The sequence below is a fragment of the Euprymna scolopes genome, chromosome 43, assembly GCF_053919585.1.
Source record: "Euprymna scolopes isolate OS-2025 chromosome 43, ASM5391958v1, whole genome shotgun sequence".
Lineage (NCBI taxonomy): Eukaryota > Metazoa > Mollusca > Cephalopoda > Sepiida > Sepiolidae > Euprymna > Euprymna scolopes.
The window spans coordinates 25,861,265-25,876,158 of NC_136524.1; the positions used below are offsets into that span (position 1 = coordinate 25,861,265).

Here is a 14,894-nt window from a genome sequence, read left to right on the forward strand (position 1 = left end):
TTTAACCATGAGTGAACATATTTTTTTTTTTTTTTTTTTTTTTTTTTACAAAGGCATCACCACATTATCAAGGCCCAGAGGCCACTCAAGGATAAGGGTTAAAGAGTGTACAGTAGAAGTTGGTCAATATAGTAATCATTAGTAATGAAAATTTGGTAAATTTAATAACTTATATGGAACGGCTCATCAAGAACTTATTTACTTTAGACTTGAACAAAACCATATTGTAGTCAGCCGGAAAGCAGGAAAACGGAAGACAATTCCACAGGCGTGCAGTTCTAAGAAAGAAGCTTTGTTCATGGAATCTACGTTTAGGTTTAGGCACAGATAAAGAGTGGGGGAAATTATTGATAGTGTTTACAGCTAGACGAGTGTTTCTTGTGAAAGTTTGGCGAGGGGGGACCATAGATTGAAGCTCAGTTGAACACTTTCCATGAAAATAACGATACATCAGAGACAAACTCGCAACATCTCTTCTGTGAGATAGAGGTTGCAAGGAGGAGAAAAGGACATCTCCTACGAGGCTACGAAGTCTATTTTGAACTCTATCAAGGCAGGACAAGTTCTTTCTAGCAGCTCCTGCCCAGATGTGGCAACAGTATTCCATCCTTGGACGTACCTGGCTCTTATATAGATAGAGAATAGCATCAGCAGTGAGATATCTACTGGATCGATAGAAAGATCCCACCATTTTTCCAGCGGCCTTGGCAACAGATTTGATATACGTGTTCCATTTAAGATCAGGAGTAATGGTCAAGCCCAGAAGCTTGTCAAAACTTGAGGCCTCCTGAAGACGAGAGCCATTCATTTCAATTGATGACAAATGTGGATTAGAATGTTGATGATGTAAAGAGAGAAGCTTGGTTTTAGATGCATTAAAAGTAACCAGCCACTCCTTTCCCCATTGTACTACGTGCTCAAGATCAGAGGAGAGAGAATTGGAGAGAACTTGCTCGTTTACTGTCTTAGATGTGGTACCATAAATGGTAGTGTCGTCAGCATAAATGTCTACAAATGATGTAAGGATATGATTTGGAAGATCATTAATGTAGATCAGGAAAAGAGTTGGGCCCAGGATGGATCCCTGAGGGACACCGGCATTAATATTGTGAGCTTCTGATTTTTGCCCCTCAACTACTACTCTTATGAATCTATCAGAAAGAAATGATTTAATAATTGAGAAGACTTTTCCAGCTATACCATAGCTAGCGATCTTATGAAGTAAACCTTTATGCCATACCCTATCAAAGGCTTTAGATATGTCAAGAGCAATTGCCCTAGAAAGATTGCCACCGTCGAGAGATTTGCTAATCCTATGCGATATAACTGTAAGGACATCTGCTGTAGATCTAGCAGAACGGAAACCATATTGAGTGTCACTAAGAAGGTTATTTTTGTTGAGATGTTTGATTACTTCTGTATTTAATACAGATTCTAGCAACTTACTCATGACGCACAGGAGACTTATTGGCCTGTACTGAGAGGGGGATGAGCGATCACCTGAATTCTTAAATACAGGGCATACTGATGAGATTTTCCAGGGAGATGGGAAACTATTCTCCTTAAGACAACGTTTAAACAGTTTTGTAAGTATGGGCGCTAGTTCAGGTTGAAGTTTTTTGAGTACTATGATTGGAATACCATCAGGGCCAGTTGCTTTACTGGAATCAAGGTTTTTGATTAGTTTGGCAACATCACGTACAGATATACGTATATCACATAGCGTGTTTTCTGATACAAGAGGAAATATTGGGGGTTGGCGGTCTTGGTCGCAAAGGGTAGAATTAGCTGCAAAGTTCTTGACAAAGAGTTTGGCTTTGTCTGATGCTGACGAGATTACCTCAGATCCATTGATAATAGTTGGGATGGAGCACACGCTTCTGTTCAGGATTCTGTTTGCTATTTGCCAAAACTGGTGGGAACCAAGCCGCTGCTCAGCTACTTTGGACTTAACAGATTGAGCATACAACTTTCTTGCGTTCCTTATTACTTTCTTACAATGGTTGCTGGCAGTCCTGAAAACGGCTTTAGTTTCCATACATCTATTACGTTTGAAGCAGTGGAAAAAGTGATTTCTGTGCGCAATGGCAGCAGCACATTCTGGAGAGAACCATGGCTGGCTGTTAGGTTTTTGCTGAAACTTTTTAGAGGGTATGAAATGGTCAATACCTACAATTAACCATTCAGTTAGGTCTAATACTATAGAGGACACATCCTTTTTAAACATGGAATGCAGAGGTAGATCAGATATAAATGTACGGAAGCTATCCCAGTCAGCCTTAGTGTATCGATATACTGTACGATGAAGAGGTACGTCTGGGGACTTATTACATTTCATTTTTATCTTAATTGATACAACAGAGTGGTCGGAAGATCCAAGAGGCGACAGAACAGAAACTGAACATAGTTCAGGGCAAGTTGTGAGAAAAAGGTCTAGTAGGCTCGCATACTGGCCGTCATTATCGGGCACACGGGTAGGTTCCTGAACAATCTGAGTGAGGTCATAGGCAATGGAGAAATCATGACAGAACCTCCCCTCATCATCGGTCTTGTTTGAGTGGGTCAACCATTCGACGTTGTGAACATTGAAGTCTCCACATACGTGAATGTTAGCTGAAGGATAAGTAGAAAGGACTTGGTCAATTTTCTCAGATATGCTTTGAAAGATAGTAACTCCGCTGTTGTGGGGGCGATAGAGAGTAAATATAAATGCAGTAGTGTGAGCTAAAGCAACCCGGAAGCACATATAAGGTAAGTTAGGATCTTCCCTGGAGATGTCCCTCCCACATGGAAAGCTATCTTTAATATAGGCACATATTCCATGCCCATGGCGATCTTGGGGGTCAGATTTAGAAGTTAAGTTAGAGTATCCTGTAATTGCAAACTCATCAAGGGAAATAGCCTGTCCAATGCCAGTTTCACTTAAAAATAAAAGGTCTGGTTTAGTCTCCTGTAATTGGGTTTCAACCTCTGGAAGGTTAGAACGTAGACCCCTGATGTTGGAGAAGGAGACATGGTAGTAGGGGTCTACGTTGGAAGTTGGAGAACCGGGTTTAATCGTGTATTTTTTCTTGAAACTTGTCATGATGAAATTTTGGAATTTGTGGACTAGGTCGACAGATTTACTTAGAGCAGGACAGAGAGGGGAAACTAAGAGAGAAAAAGAAACGAAGAATTTTTTTTTTTTTTGTACCACATGATAAGGTAAAGCCGTAACAATTACCCACTAGTATGGCATCGAGAGGCCCCACCAGAAGCTACTGCATGGTCCAGATTCCATTCACCAAATGGCAATACAGCAGCCCCAGTACTTTGCACCTGCTGATAGGACAGCCTCCTTAGTGGTTAATCCAAGGTTCGGGTCCCTGACTATCAGGCGGATAACGTCAGCCCAGACAAAACGTTTACCTCCAGCACCCTTACTAGTGACATGGCTACAAGGATAGACATAGAAACAGAAAATTTCCACCAACTCTGCCAACTGTTCGCGCAAAAATACTGCCAACCTAGAAAACAGCTTTTTCTTCTCCCTTTGTCAGAAAAATCACTGATTTAAAAATGAGGACTGAGGGACAAATAAGAAGAAGCGAGAGTAACAGGAGCTGCCGATAACGCATCCACAATGCGTTTTCTACTCTCCATTAAAAAAAAAAAAAAATAAATAAATAAATAAAAAAATAAAATAAAATAAAAAAATAACTATTAAGTATTGTACTTAATAAAAGTCCAACGGACCTGTTTAAGGGAAAGTATGGTGATAGATTCCCCTCCCACGAACTAAAAATGAGTACAATTAGGTAATCTATTTTTGCAATCAACTCGGTAGATAAATAAACATTTATGGACGAGAAAAAAAAAAAAAAAAAAATTAAAGCTAGCATTTAATACAACAGAAATACATAAATTAAATACTGAAATAAAATGTAGTTATTAATATTTGAATCATATGGCACTTATTTGAGGGCCTTAGTTTAAATGACAACAATGAAAAGGTAAGATGGTGTTTTTACATTTCTTTTTGGTTCTCTTTGAATTTTCCATATTGATTTGCCTCCCCATGAGGGAAATATTAGACGATTTTTGATGTTGGGTAATCCAGTTTCCAAAAGGAGGCACACTGGTTAGAAAAAAAATGTCTGTATAATGCCAATGACATTAATGTAAGTATGAGGTCAGTCAACATGCAAATCCATCCACCCATCTCAAAATGAGGAGATAATGCTCGGATGATATGCTCCTGATAACGAACAGAGATTTTTTGTAGAAGAGTCTGTTCGCCATAAAAACAGATAAAGATTTAGTTAGTTTTCCTAGGATTAAAACACTTTGAAGGTTTTATAATTAGTGTTAGGATAATATTGCTGTCATTAGGAATACAGTATGTTTATGCATTGTTAGCAGTGTAGTCTGTTTCTATGAATGGACCATATAAATTATTGCTTTTTGGCTTGTATTGTTTTATTAATGTTGAATATATTTGTTCCAGGTTAAAGGTACCCAAAAGAAAAGAAAAACACAATGGAGCTAACAAGGTTACTGAGAGTACTCAATAAAAGGAGCAAGATATGTTTTTATCTAATTTTAGATAAACAAATCACATGGTCACAACAATAACAAAGCTACTGTTTCGGTCAAATCAAGATGATTCACCATGTAAGCTAAACTTCCAATTTGCAAATGATCTTCAAATGAAAAGCTTAATAAAAACGTTATATATATATATAATTTTATCCTCATGATAGTTTTGTGAAGACACTTAATGAGAGTTTCCAAGCATGCAGCTAACAAAGACATGATGATGCCTCTAAACCTGCATGTTAGTAAAAAAAAAACAAAAAACAACCGATGAAAATCATATAAACATATTGAGGAACCTGAGGGAATTCATTTTGGAGCCCCATCAAAATGTTAATGTCGACATGTAGGTCAATCTGCCGTTTATATAATTTAATTTATAAAAGCTCTACTCATTAAGCATTTTTGCAAAAGATATCAGTTTTGTAGCTGATGTCATTAATATACATGAACTTAATTATATATATGAATATGTTTATTTTTTCATGTATAAATAACAGCTAAAATCCTTTTTAATTATATATATATATAAAATAATTAATTACGCCTTGTCTCGGCAGCCGAGTCTAACGCATATCTTATCTTTCTTTTAATAATAATATTGGAATTCTTTCCTCTTTTCCTTGTACCTATTTGTGAATTATTCCACGGATTTCGGCCTTTTGGATTATTTTGAACCATCTTCCAATTACGCAATTCTCTTGGATTTTACTTGTGCGAATGGAAATTTAACTAACTTTCTTGGATTTGCATTTTTGGATTTTACTGTCATTGGATACTTTACCTTTTACCAGACTATCCATTCACGTGAAATAACTTTTTTCTTCACCATATTCCCTCTGCTTCACTTTTTGTTATCAAGTAAGATCTTTGACTTACTTGCAGTTTCATCAAATACTTTTGCAAGCAAAATCCGATCCTGCATTTTGCTAAATCCTACCTTCTGATGAGAAGGAAAGTATTTCTTCGAAACTCTGCGGAGTAAGGACTATCCACTTATTAAGTGTTTCCTTTTCAAATTAAATATGTTTTTAACTCTTTTTCAAAGTGTTTTTTAACATGTTTTATTAACTATTTGCTCTTATTTATATATATATATATATATATATATATATATATATATGTCGATAGATAAATACTTACTTAAATCAATCCGCTGCTTTTCTGGTAACTGCATCTTCCCTATAAAAGGACAAGAATTTTATTTAATTAAACATGTTTATTATATATATGTGCCATATGAGTGATATATATATATTGATTCATGCAATAAAAATGCCTCCTAGGAGTATTTATGCAAATCTTACAATACTAATGTAAAACCTCAATGGATAAAAGAATATCAAACTTTAAAGTGGTATTTACTTACAAATATTAAAGTTTAAAATCAAATACGTACAAGAAATTTGAGACACTGAAAACATGCAAAGAAAATAACAACAATTAAAGAAAGATCTTAAAAAGCAATCTTAAAAAAATCATGATTGTAGATTGCTTCTGTTTTTTTTGGTTATTGGAACGTAACTTGTTAATATATATATATATATATATATTTGTCGAGATGCAAGATACTGTGCAGTGGCATGGGTTCATTCTGTTCTCATGCTGCAAAGGTCGATTACCAGCAACCTAAAATCGCTCAACCTGCTATCTGTCTACAGGATGTTCGCAATTGCTCTGCTGCAGGTTCATCAATTGGCAATAGTGAAAGCACCCTCTATTTGGGCATGAAGAGGTATTGCAGCAACTACCATTTTGCAAGAGTTTTTCCACTGTCACAGGCCTTGGACGTACAACATCAGCATCCTTCCGCTTGCATTGGTGGAATGAGTCAGTCAAAGACAACAATAAGGAGGCCCTTCTGACACCAAAATAACACCTCTTAGCAACCTCTGAACTCTCCCGGAAAGAGTGGGCAACATTCAATTGGGCCTAAGTAAAGATTATCAAAACACAGGATAACCTACACAAATTGGGGCTATATACATGACGCTCAGTGTCTCTGTAGCAATGATGTAGAAAATATCACATACATCCTTACATGCCTCATTCATTGTTTGATGATGGACCTCAAGATGGAGTGAAACGCTATGGCTATGATGACGATGAGATCTATATAAGTCAATAAAGAGAGAAAATGAAGGTATAAAAACTATATACTAATATATATAGATTTATTTATTTGTTTATATACTGAGCTTTGTATTATCCTGATAAGCTTCCTCTTAAAGAATTGGTCTTGTTCTCTTCCTTTAAATCTCCCATTTATTTATTTATTTATATATATATATATATATATATATATATATATATATATAATTTTACATGCTCTGAAAAGAGAAATATGTCTTCATTGAAATTATTATTTGTAACATTTTGGACCATATTCGTTGAAGCCCTTTATGAAAATTCCAATTTCTTATAACATTTTAACACTCGGTAATAGATATAAATTAATGAATTCCACTATAGTGGACCATTCATTTCCTGCAACAGACCCACTCTTTATACCAGGCAGTAATATTTGTATAGATGCCATATGTCCTGGATGTTCTTGGTCACAAGTATTATTTAAGAGTTTTCTTCCTCCAAGACTTCTACTAAGGCTTGACTGTGAAGCTATCCCCGTCGCAGGTCACCAAATGTGACCTGTGCTCGTCCTTCACAGGGGATCCCTTGCAAGGTGTCTCAGTGTAGCAGGACCCGTCAATCGATTTGGTTAGTCTTAATTTCATGATCAGGTTAATATGCCATTGCTTCATCGATCTGTCGTTCTGGAAGGGAATCAATCTCATGCACACAAAAGAAAGACAAACTCGATTATCTATTCTACTGGTTAATTCAAGATAAGATATACAATATAAATGTTGATTTTGACAGACTCCACTGGGCCAAAAAATAACAATAAATCAATTTCTCTCAGTATGGCAGTGGAAGGATGCGGGAAGAGAGAGGGCGATGACTCTTCAATTGTGCTTGATTCTCTCAAAGTCTCAGCTCGATTCTGCCTCAATCTGCGGTCTTGACGCTGTGGACCTGTTTATACAGTGAGGTGAGATGAGGGCCGGGGTCGCTTCCTAGACCAATCGCGTCTAGTTACGTCACCTCAGGTGAGGTCCCATCTTCCCCAATTGCACCTGTGGATGACAGGCACCATTCACGACTGAAAGGTTAAGCCTATGATCTCGTTGGTCTGGTAACTGCTATCGAAAGCCAAACAACCCTGGCATCGAAACAAAATTATATTTTGTTACAGCTCTCAAAGTGACATTAAGTTGTCGCTTTCATAAAACAATGAAATTTATAAATCCAAACTTTCTCTAAGAAAGGCTTGGTTGCTGTTGCCCAGGCACACAACGATACTTAAAGAAGAAAACAATCATATCTATCCAGAATTCTCTAGTGCTTTGGGAGTCTCAGCCTCCCCCCAGTGGGGAGCTCAATCGCTCCCTGGGACGGTTACGTCACAGACAGTCTAGGCTTCCCTACTATTTCATTCATAGGTAGTGTACGACGAAAATGGATCTATACCTTTTGCAATGATATTCGTAAAAGTAATATCTATATATGTAATAGACAAGAAAAATATAAGAAATATGATAAACTAGAATTTTTATCATGTTAAAAACAGGCAAAAGTTATAGCCCGTTGACTTAGAATGAGTGTTTTATGTTAAATTAATGCTTGAATGTGGTTAAATTTGTGCTTATTTTTTCATTGAATACTACTTCCTTATCAATTCCTAACTGTGCATGAGATAGATACCATAATACTTAGTTCACTACATCTTGTCATAACAAAGGTCTATATATCCAGATTGGCCCAGTAGTTTTCAGGAAAGCTTCTTGAATAAATTTGATATCGCGGTGACTAACCCCTATTAATCCTTAGCTGTACATCGAACAGATACCATAATACTTAATTCATTGCACCTTATCATAACAAAGGTCCGTACAAATTTCAGCCAGATCAAACCATTAGTTTAATAGTAGTTTGCCCTCCAGGGCCCGTGGTGCAGTAGATATAGACGTTGAATCTCTACGGTTCCAGGTGAGCATTGTCTGAAGATAGCGGTTTCAATCCTACCTAAAGCCTAAGAGGTTTAGTTGGCAAAAATGGGGTGAGATGGCAACAAATATGGAAGACAGTAATTGCTGAGAATGCAGTTAGGAGATTTGGAGTTCCTGTTGCGGTTACCACCTGATGAAGGCCAGAGGAATAGTTGGCCGAAACGTCGTGAAACAGTAACTAAAAGATAAGGGCAATAATCCCCAATGAACAAATGAAGCCAGTTGTTCTCGAGAAAACTGAAATGGACAAATAAATAGACTGAGAGAAATATAATATATTGACCTGATTTACTTATAAGATCAACCATTTCTTGAAATTCTGCTGGTACATCTGCTTGTTTCCACCGTTCATTGTCCAATATCAAACTATAAAATAAAGAGAAAAAAAATGCGAATATTAATAAATACTTGTGGTTGATACTTTTTAAATTTGTAAAGTTTGTTTTTTTACTCAAAATATTTGTTGGAAAAGTACGTAGCTATTTTATATTATTTGGATTATTTGGACCACTGTTCTCATCTGGAGTGTTATTTTTCACGTTTTGGCCAACGTAACCTCTGATCTTCTTCAGATGTATCTTGTCAAACTCAGGGATCTACTTGCTATATGTTTTTTGGGGTTTGTATTACTGTACACATAGATTCGAAAAAGTTGTCAAAAAACAAATATATAACAAATAAATGTTATCAAAGGCAAGATAAGTTACTTTTCTACCTAACTGGATATATTTTTCGGGTTTTTATTCAATGTAACATATTTATTCAGCTCGAAAAACATACAGTGTTTACCGATGTATTTGAAAATTCAAGATGGCGGCCGATTCTCTCTTTAACACGGTAAGTTCGGGAAAAGGTGTAATAAATAATAAACTAGAGAAAATACTATTAAAAAACCACCGAATATATGTCAAGTTATGTCACGGTAACATATATTGAACGAATTTCTAACAGTATTTTGTCTAGTTTATTATTTATTACACCTTTTTCCAAACTTACCATGTTAAAGAGAGAATCGGCCGCCATCTTGAATTTTCCAATACATCGGTAAACACTGTATGCTTTTCGAGCTGAATAAACATGTTAAATTGAATAAAAACACGTAAATTATATCCAGTTTGGTAGAAAAGTAACTTATCTTGCCTTTGATAACATTTATTTGTTATATATTTGTTTTTTGACAACTTTTTCGAATCTATGTGTACAGTAATACAAACCCGTTTTTTTTTTTGTTTTTATAATGGAAATCACTCCAGACAAGGCATAAAGTCACTTAATGTAGAGAGCTAAAAGAAAAAAAAAACCTTACTACTTCAAGTTCAAAAACTAACCAACAATTAGGATTAGATAGAGATTCTGATCCAGATAACAGCAATTCTTCCCTCTTTGTCAGAAACATTGCTCATGAAATGTGAGGACTAAAGGATAAATTAAAGAATTAAAGAAAGCAAGAGTTATGGTGTTGCTGAAAGTAAAATAAAGGCCCACTTACTAGTTTCTTCAAATGTAGATAAATGAGATGAGGAAGGTAGGTAAAACAAATTTAAAAATGAAAAAAAAAAACTCACAGATGCATTTATTTCGGTACGGATCATAGTGGGGATTTTTGGATGCAAATGCTTGAATGTAAATATAAAATCGGGATTACCTTTTTTCGTTAAATACTTAAATAATTTTTTTTTTGTCAATTCTGATAAGTTACAATAATAGCTTTCAAATTATGCAGTCAAAATTACCTGAATATTACTAAATTATTAAAAAAAATTTAATCATGTTAGCAAGTGAAAAATTGCTGCTATCTTGTTTAAATAAAAATGGAAAATTATTTCCCTTTTGAACTCTGTCTTACGATAGTTTTCAAATTTTATTTTTATTTTCTTTAATTGTTTTCTACCTTATCAATTTTCATAATTTTTCGATATAATCTTAAAAATATGAGGAATATGTAGATATCATTGTTTTCATGTGAAATTCAGTTTTACGATTTCCGAAATTTTGTCCCAATAGTGTAGAAGCGCCAAATTATTTGTACTTTTGATGCTTCTTCATTATTAGAGCGAATTTCAGAAGTCAGAAAAATCAATTTTTATGTCAATTTCAAAAGCAATGATATCTATTTTATTATCATGTCTCAATTAGTTAAATATTGCTGCATTATTGAATAAAACAAGAATTTTCAACCATTATTTAAAAATTTGGTTCGCCATGTTTTTCTAGGACACGTGATGTAAAAAGCAAGGGAAGTAACTCATAATTTAAAATTGACTAAAGATTTTCAAAGTTTTGCAGAAAATAATTACCTCTATTTTTACAATTCAAACTCTTTTAAAAAAATTTTTTTTAAGCAAAACTCAATTTTGGCTAATTTTCTTCAAAAACTACATTCATAAACAATTCATTTTCTACCTAATTGTTTTTCATAATTTTTGCATATGTTCATTATTGTAACATGACTATCAAGAAGATACTATTGGTTTTACTTGAAACTCAATATTTCATTTTTCGAATTTTGCTCTAATAACAAAAAAGCACAACACTTTTTAGTCCATTAAAAGCAGGCAAAAGTTATAGCCTGATGACTTAGATTGAATGCTTTAAGCCAAATTGATGGTCGAATATAGTCAAATTTGTGCTCATTTTTGTATTAAATACTACCTCCTACTCATCCCTAACTGTACATTGAATGGATACCATTATACATAGTTCACTCGCAGCTTATTATAACAAAGATCTATACAAAATTTCAATCATATCCATCGAGTAGTTTCTGAGAAAAAGTGAAATGGATGGACAGACAGATAGACAAAGAGAAATATATTCATACTTTTGGTAGAATGGTTGGAGGTGCTGATGAACTGAGAGAGCTAGGTTCAATTCTCGATTGAGTCATACTCACAGCTCTAAAAATAGTATTTTATGCTATTGTTGCTAAATTCTCTACTGCATAAGATGAGGAGCAATGAGGATTTAGGAGAACAAGGAGTGGTACCCTCACCTACATCTCAGCATAATTTATAAATATAAAAGCGAAAATGTTTGTGTGTGTGTGTGTGTGTGCGCGCGTTTTCGTGTATGTCCAAGAAAAGCTTCTTTCCGAGAACCGATCGGTCGCCTCACAACTTCTTAAAACTTTTTATATCACGTTTAAATGAAAATATCTACGAGTTAATGAGGGTTACCTGTCTATTTAATTTGCTTGACTTTGAAAAGATAAATATTTAACAATTTTCGATCGCCGCATGTGCATTAAGCTTTTTCGTATAATAATAAAAGTGAAACGGAGCTTAATAAGACATCGTTCCCGGTGCGATTGCTGGGAACGTCCAAAAGCAATCAGATTTGATCAATGTGGAGTTTCTCCTTATATCAGACAATTGCTATTCAATTTGGACAATCCCCTTGTTATGGGGAGCTGACTCCCCCCCCTCCAACATCTTGGGGAAATAAAAAAAAATAAATAAATAAAAAAAGCTTTCCCGCAGTAAATAAAATACTACCCTACAGTCAAAGTTGACCTCATTAAGTCATTAAAACAGGCACCTGCCAATTCTAAATAATTAAATAAATTCAAATGTGTTTCCATTAGTGTTTTGTGGGGGCCCAGTGGTTAACGTCGTACATTTTTTTTTCACATTTTAATTTCCAACTTTGCCTCAAGGGTTCGGGTTCAATCCTTCATACTTACCTACCAAAATTTTTATTTTATTTTATCCCACCCCCACCCCCAACACAAACACCCAGATGACCACACACACCTCCAAACACCCGGGCAATGCCAGGTACCCCCCGCTAGTAGCAAATGGAAAGGAAGTTTTCATTTTGTCTTTGATTACATTTAATATATTTATTTTATTTTTTTTATTACTAAATAAATAATATTTATTAACATAAAATTTTTTATTAATTAAAAATTTAAAAAAAAAAAAAAAAAAAAGGTATTTTATTTCACGAGGGACGTTCCAAAAGTAAAGCCACCAACCATTTATTTTTTTACTCAAATAGTTAAAGAGCTATGAAAACAGGAGTGCTACCATTAAAACGAGCGATTTTCTGTGCTCCATGATTTATTTTTCTACATAGTCACCACCATTCTCAATGCCCTTTTGCCAGTGATGTAATGAACGATGGCTATCCACGGGCATCCAGAACACACTTTGTCATACGAAGGTCATTCCAAAAGTAAAGCCACTTATTAATTTCTTTAACTCAAAAAAGTTAAAGAGCTATGAAGACGGGATTGGTACCATTAAAACGAGTGACCTTTTGTCCTCTAGAATATATTTTTCTACAGTCACTACCATTCTTAATGTACTTTGTCAAGGAATTCAATGATGCACCTCTGCTTCTGACAGACATCCATGATAGAGGTTGCTTTCTTAGAGTCTTACACTATCAATATCTGCAACAGAGAGATGAAATTTTCAATTCATGACTGTGTGTTCATTTATTATAGCAATACAATTTGTAATCCCCTCTAATCCATTTAGACAGAGTAAAAAATAAGAAGGATCACTTTTGGAACAGCCCTTGTACTTTCACCACAGACAATGCCACCATATATATATATATATTGATAATGGGGTTGCTGTTAGTTTTTATTAAGTTAAATTTAACTTTAAAATCTTAATCAGTAATCCAATTTATGAAGTAATTTCTGAAAAAAAAAAAAAAAAAAAAAAATTAATTTGCTAAAAGATTTTTTTTTATTTAGTGGGTGTCTAGAATTCTACCTATATTAACAATTTTAAGTGATTAAAGGTAAATTGTTGACATTACAAGGTTGGTTTTTATCTCTCTGGTTCAAATCAAGTTATCTTCCTTTGTTTCTTCAAGATGGTGGAGTGTGACACTCCATCCTCAATTCCTCATAAAATCTGATTTTCTTAGTTAAGAAAACCATTTGATCAATTTATGATTTTTTGAATATGTTATTTTTAATTTTCTCACAGGTACATACACTATACAAATTTTTCTTTTTTTTTTTTTTAGAGTTGGGGGAATTCTGGACAAGAACCTTTATTTCTTGTGTAGAGTTTAAAGAATCAGATTATCGACCTTACTCTTAGTTAGTCCTCATATCAGGATTTGGTGCTTATAGTAAACATTGATCACTACCAAAAAAAGACAGAATAGTCCCAGCATTTTAAAAAAAATTTTTTACTGTAAACATAAGAGTTATGGTGATTTAATAATTCGTGTGGCTTTTAAGTCTGCATTTGATGGGGAGAGCATGAAAAGCAAACAAACAGATAATTTTCGCCTTATATATAGATATAAGAACATTTGCCATGGTGTAGGGACATTTTTGGAATGGCATGGCATCAAGCTCCCTAGGTATTAAACACAATAAACACATTCTTTACATCAAGGAGTTAATGACGTCTGTTATGTCTGCTTGATGGGCCATCTCTTTGAGTTCTCAGCATCATTAGTGGCAGGGTTCATCATCATTAATTCAGTCCAGAGAATTAATTATTTGGGCTGGGGCAGTTGGAAATGTCCACTGTATGCAATAAGTTTACAATGCATTTTTATAAAAATATATTTTAACATTTAAGAAGGAGCATTTTTAAGGCATGTGGCCTGTTGCCAACGGGGTTCCAAATTTATCTTTGTAGGTCTACTGTGAACGGAGTCTAAATTTCAATTAACCCAAAAAGAAATTTCTCTCATGGTGATGAAAATGAAAGAGAAGGAGACAGAGAGATAGAAAAAGGGATAGAGAGGGATGCATACATGTTAAATGCAAAGAGACTGAGATATTGTTATTTCGCAAACCTCAGGTGATGAATTCACTGGATTCATTGTTTTTGACCGTTAGTTTATAATATAAATATTTGTCAGCTTCAGATAAATCAACTTTGATGAACAGCATGTTCTGAAATCGCCATATTTTTAATAACATGTTTTAAATTATACTTGTCTCTATTTGCGTACAAAGAAGGTCAGATAAAAGGCTCATAAATGTGGGGAGCTCTAGGCTCTCATCATTATGCCATGGAGATATATTTTTGCATTGTTCTTACCTTAATTTTGTTTTCCTTTCATCATGGAATCTATCCACAAATCTATTAGCCTGAAATATAAGCATAACCATAAATTTTTATATATAGAAAAATTTTTACAAATTATATATATATATATATATATATATATGCACTTAAGATTTCCTACAGAAATTGCTCTATTCTTTACAGATATAACATTCTATTATGTGTGTGTGTATATATATATATATATATATATATATAT

At 34.3% G+C, this 14,894-nt stretch overlaps 1 protein-coding gene across 4 annotated transcripts in view; it reads right to left on the reverse strand.

Moving 5' to 3' along the window:
• The window catches only part of LOC145268247 (vacuolar protein sorting-associated protein 54-like), a 181,054-nt gene that overhangs the window by 25,949 nt on the left and 140,211 nt on the right, over positions 1-14,894 (reverse strand). For all 4 annotated transcript variants that reach the window (XM_080123579.1, XM_080123578.1, XM_080123576.1 and 1 more), the window contains 3 exons: positions 14,669-14,718; positions 8,929-9,011; positions 5,719-5,757 (listed from right to left, as the gene is read on the reverse strand). In XM_080123579.1, the coding sequence (XP_079979705.1) occupies positions 5,719-5,757; positions 8,929-9,011; positions 14,669-14,718 (172 nt within the window). The remainder of the gene's footprint in view (positions 1-5,718; positions 5,758-8,928; positions 9,012-14,668; positions 14,719-14,894) is intronic.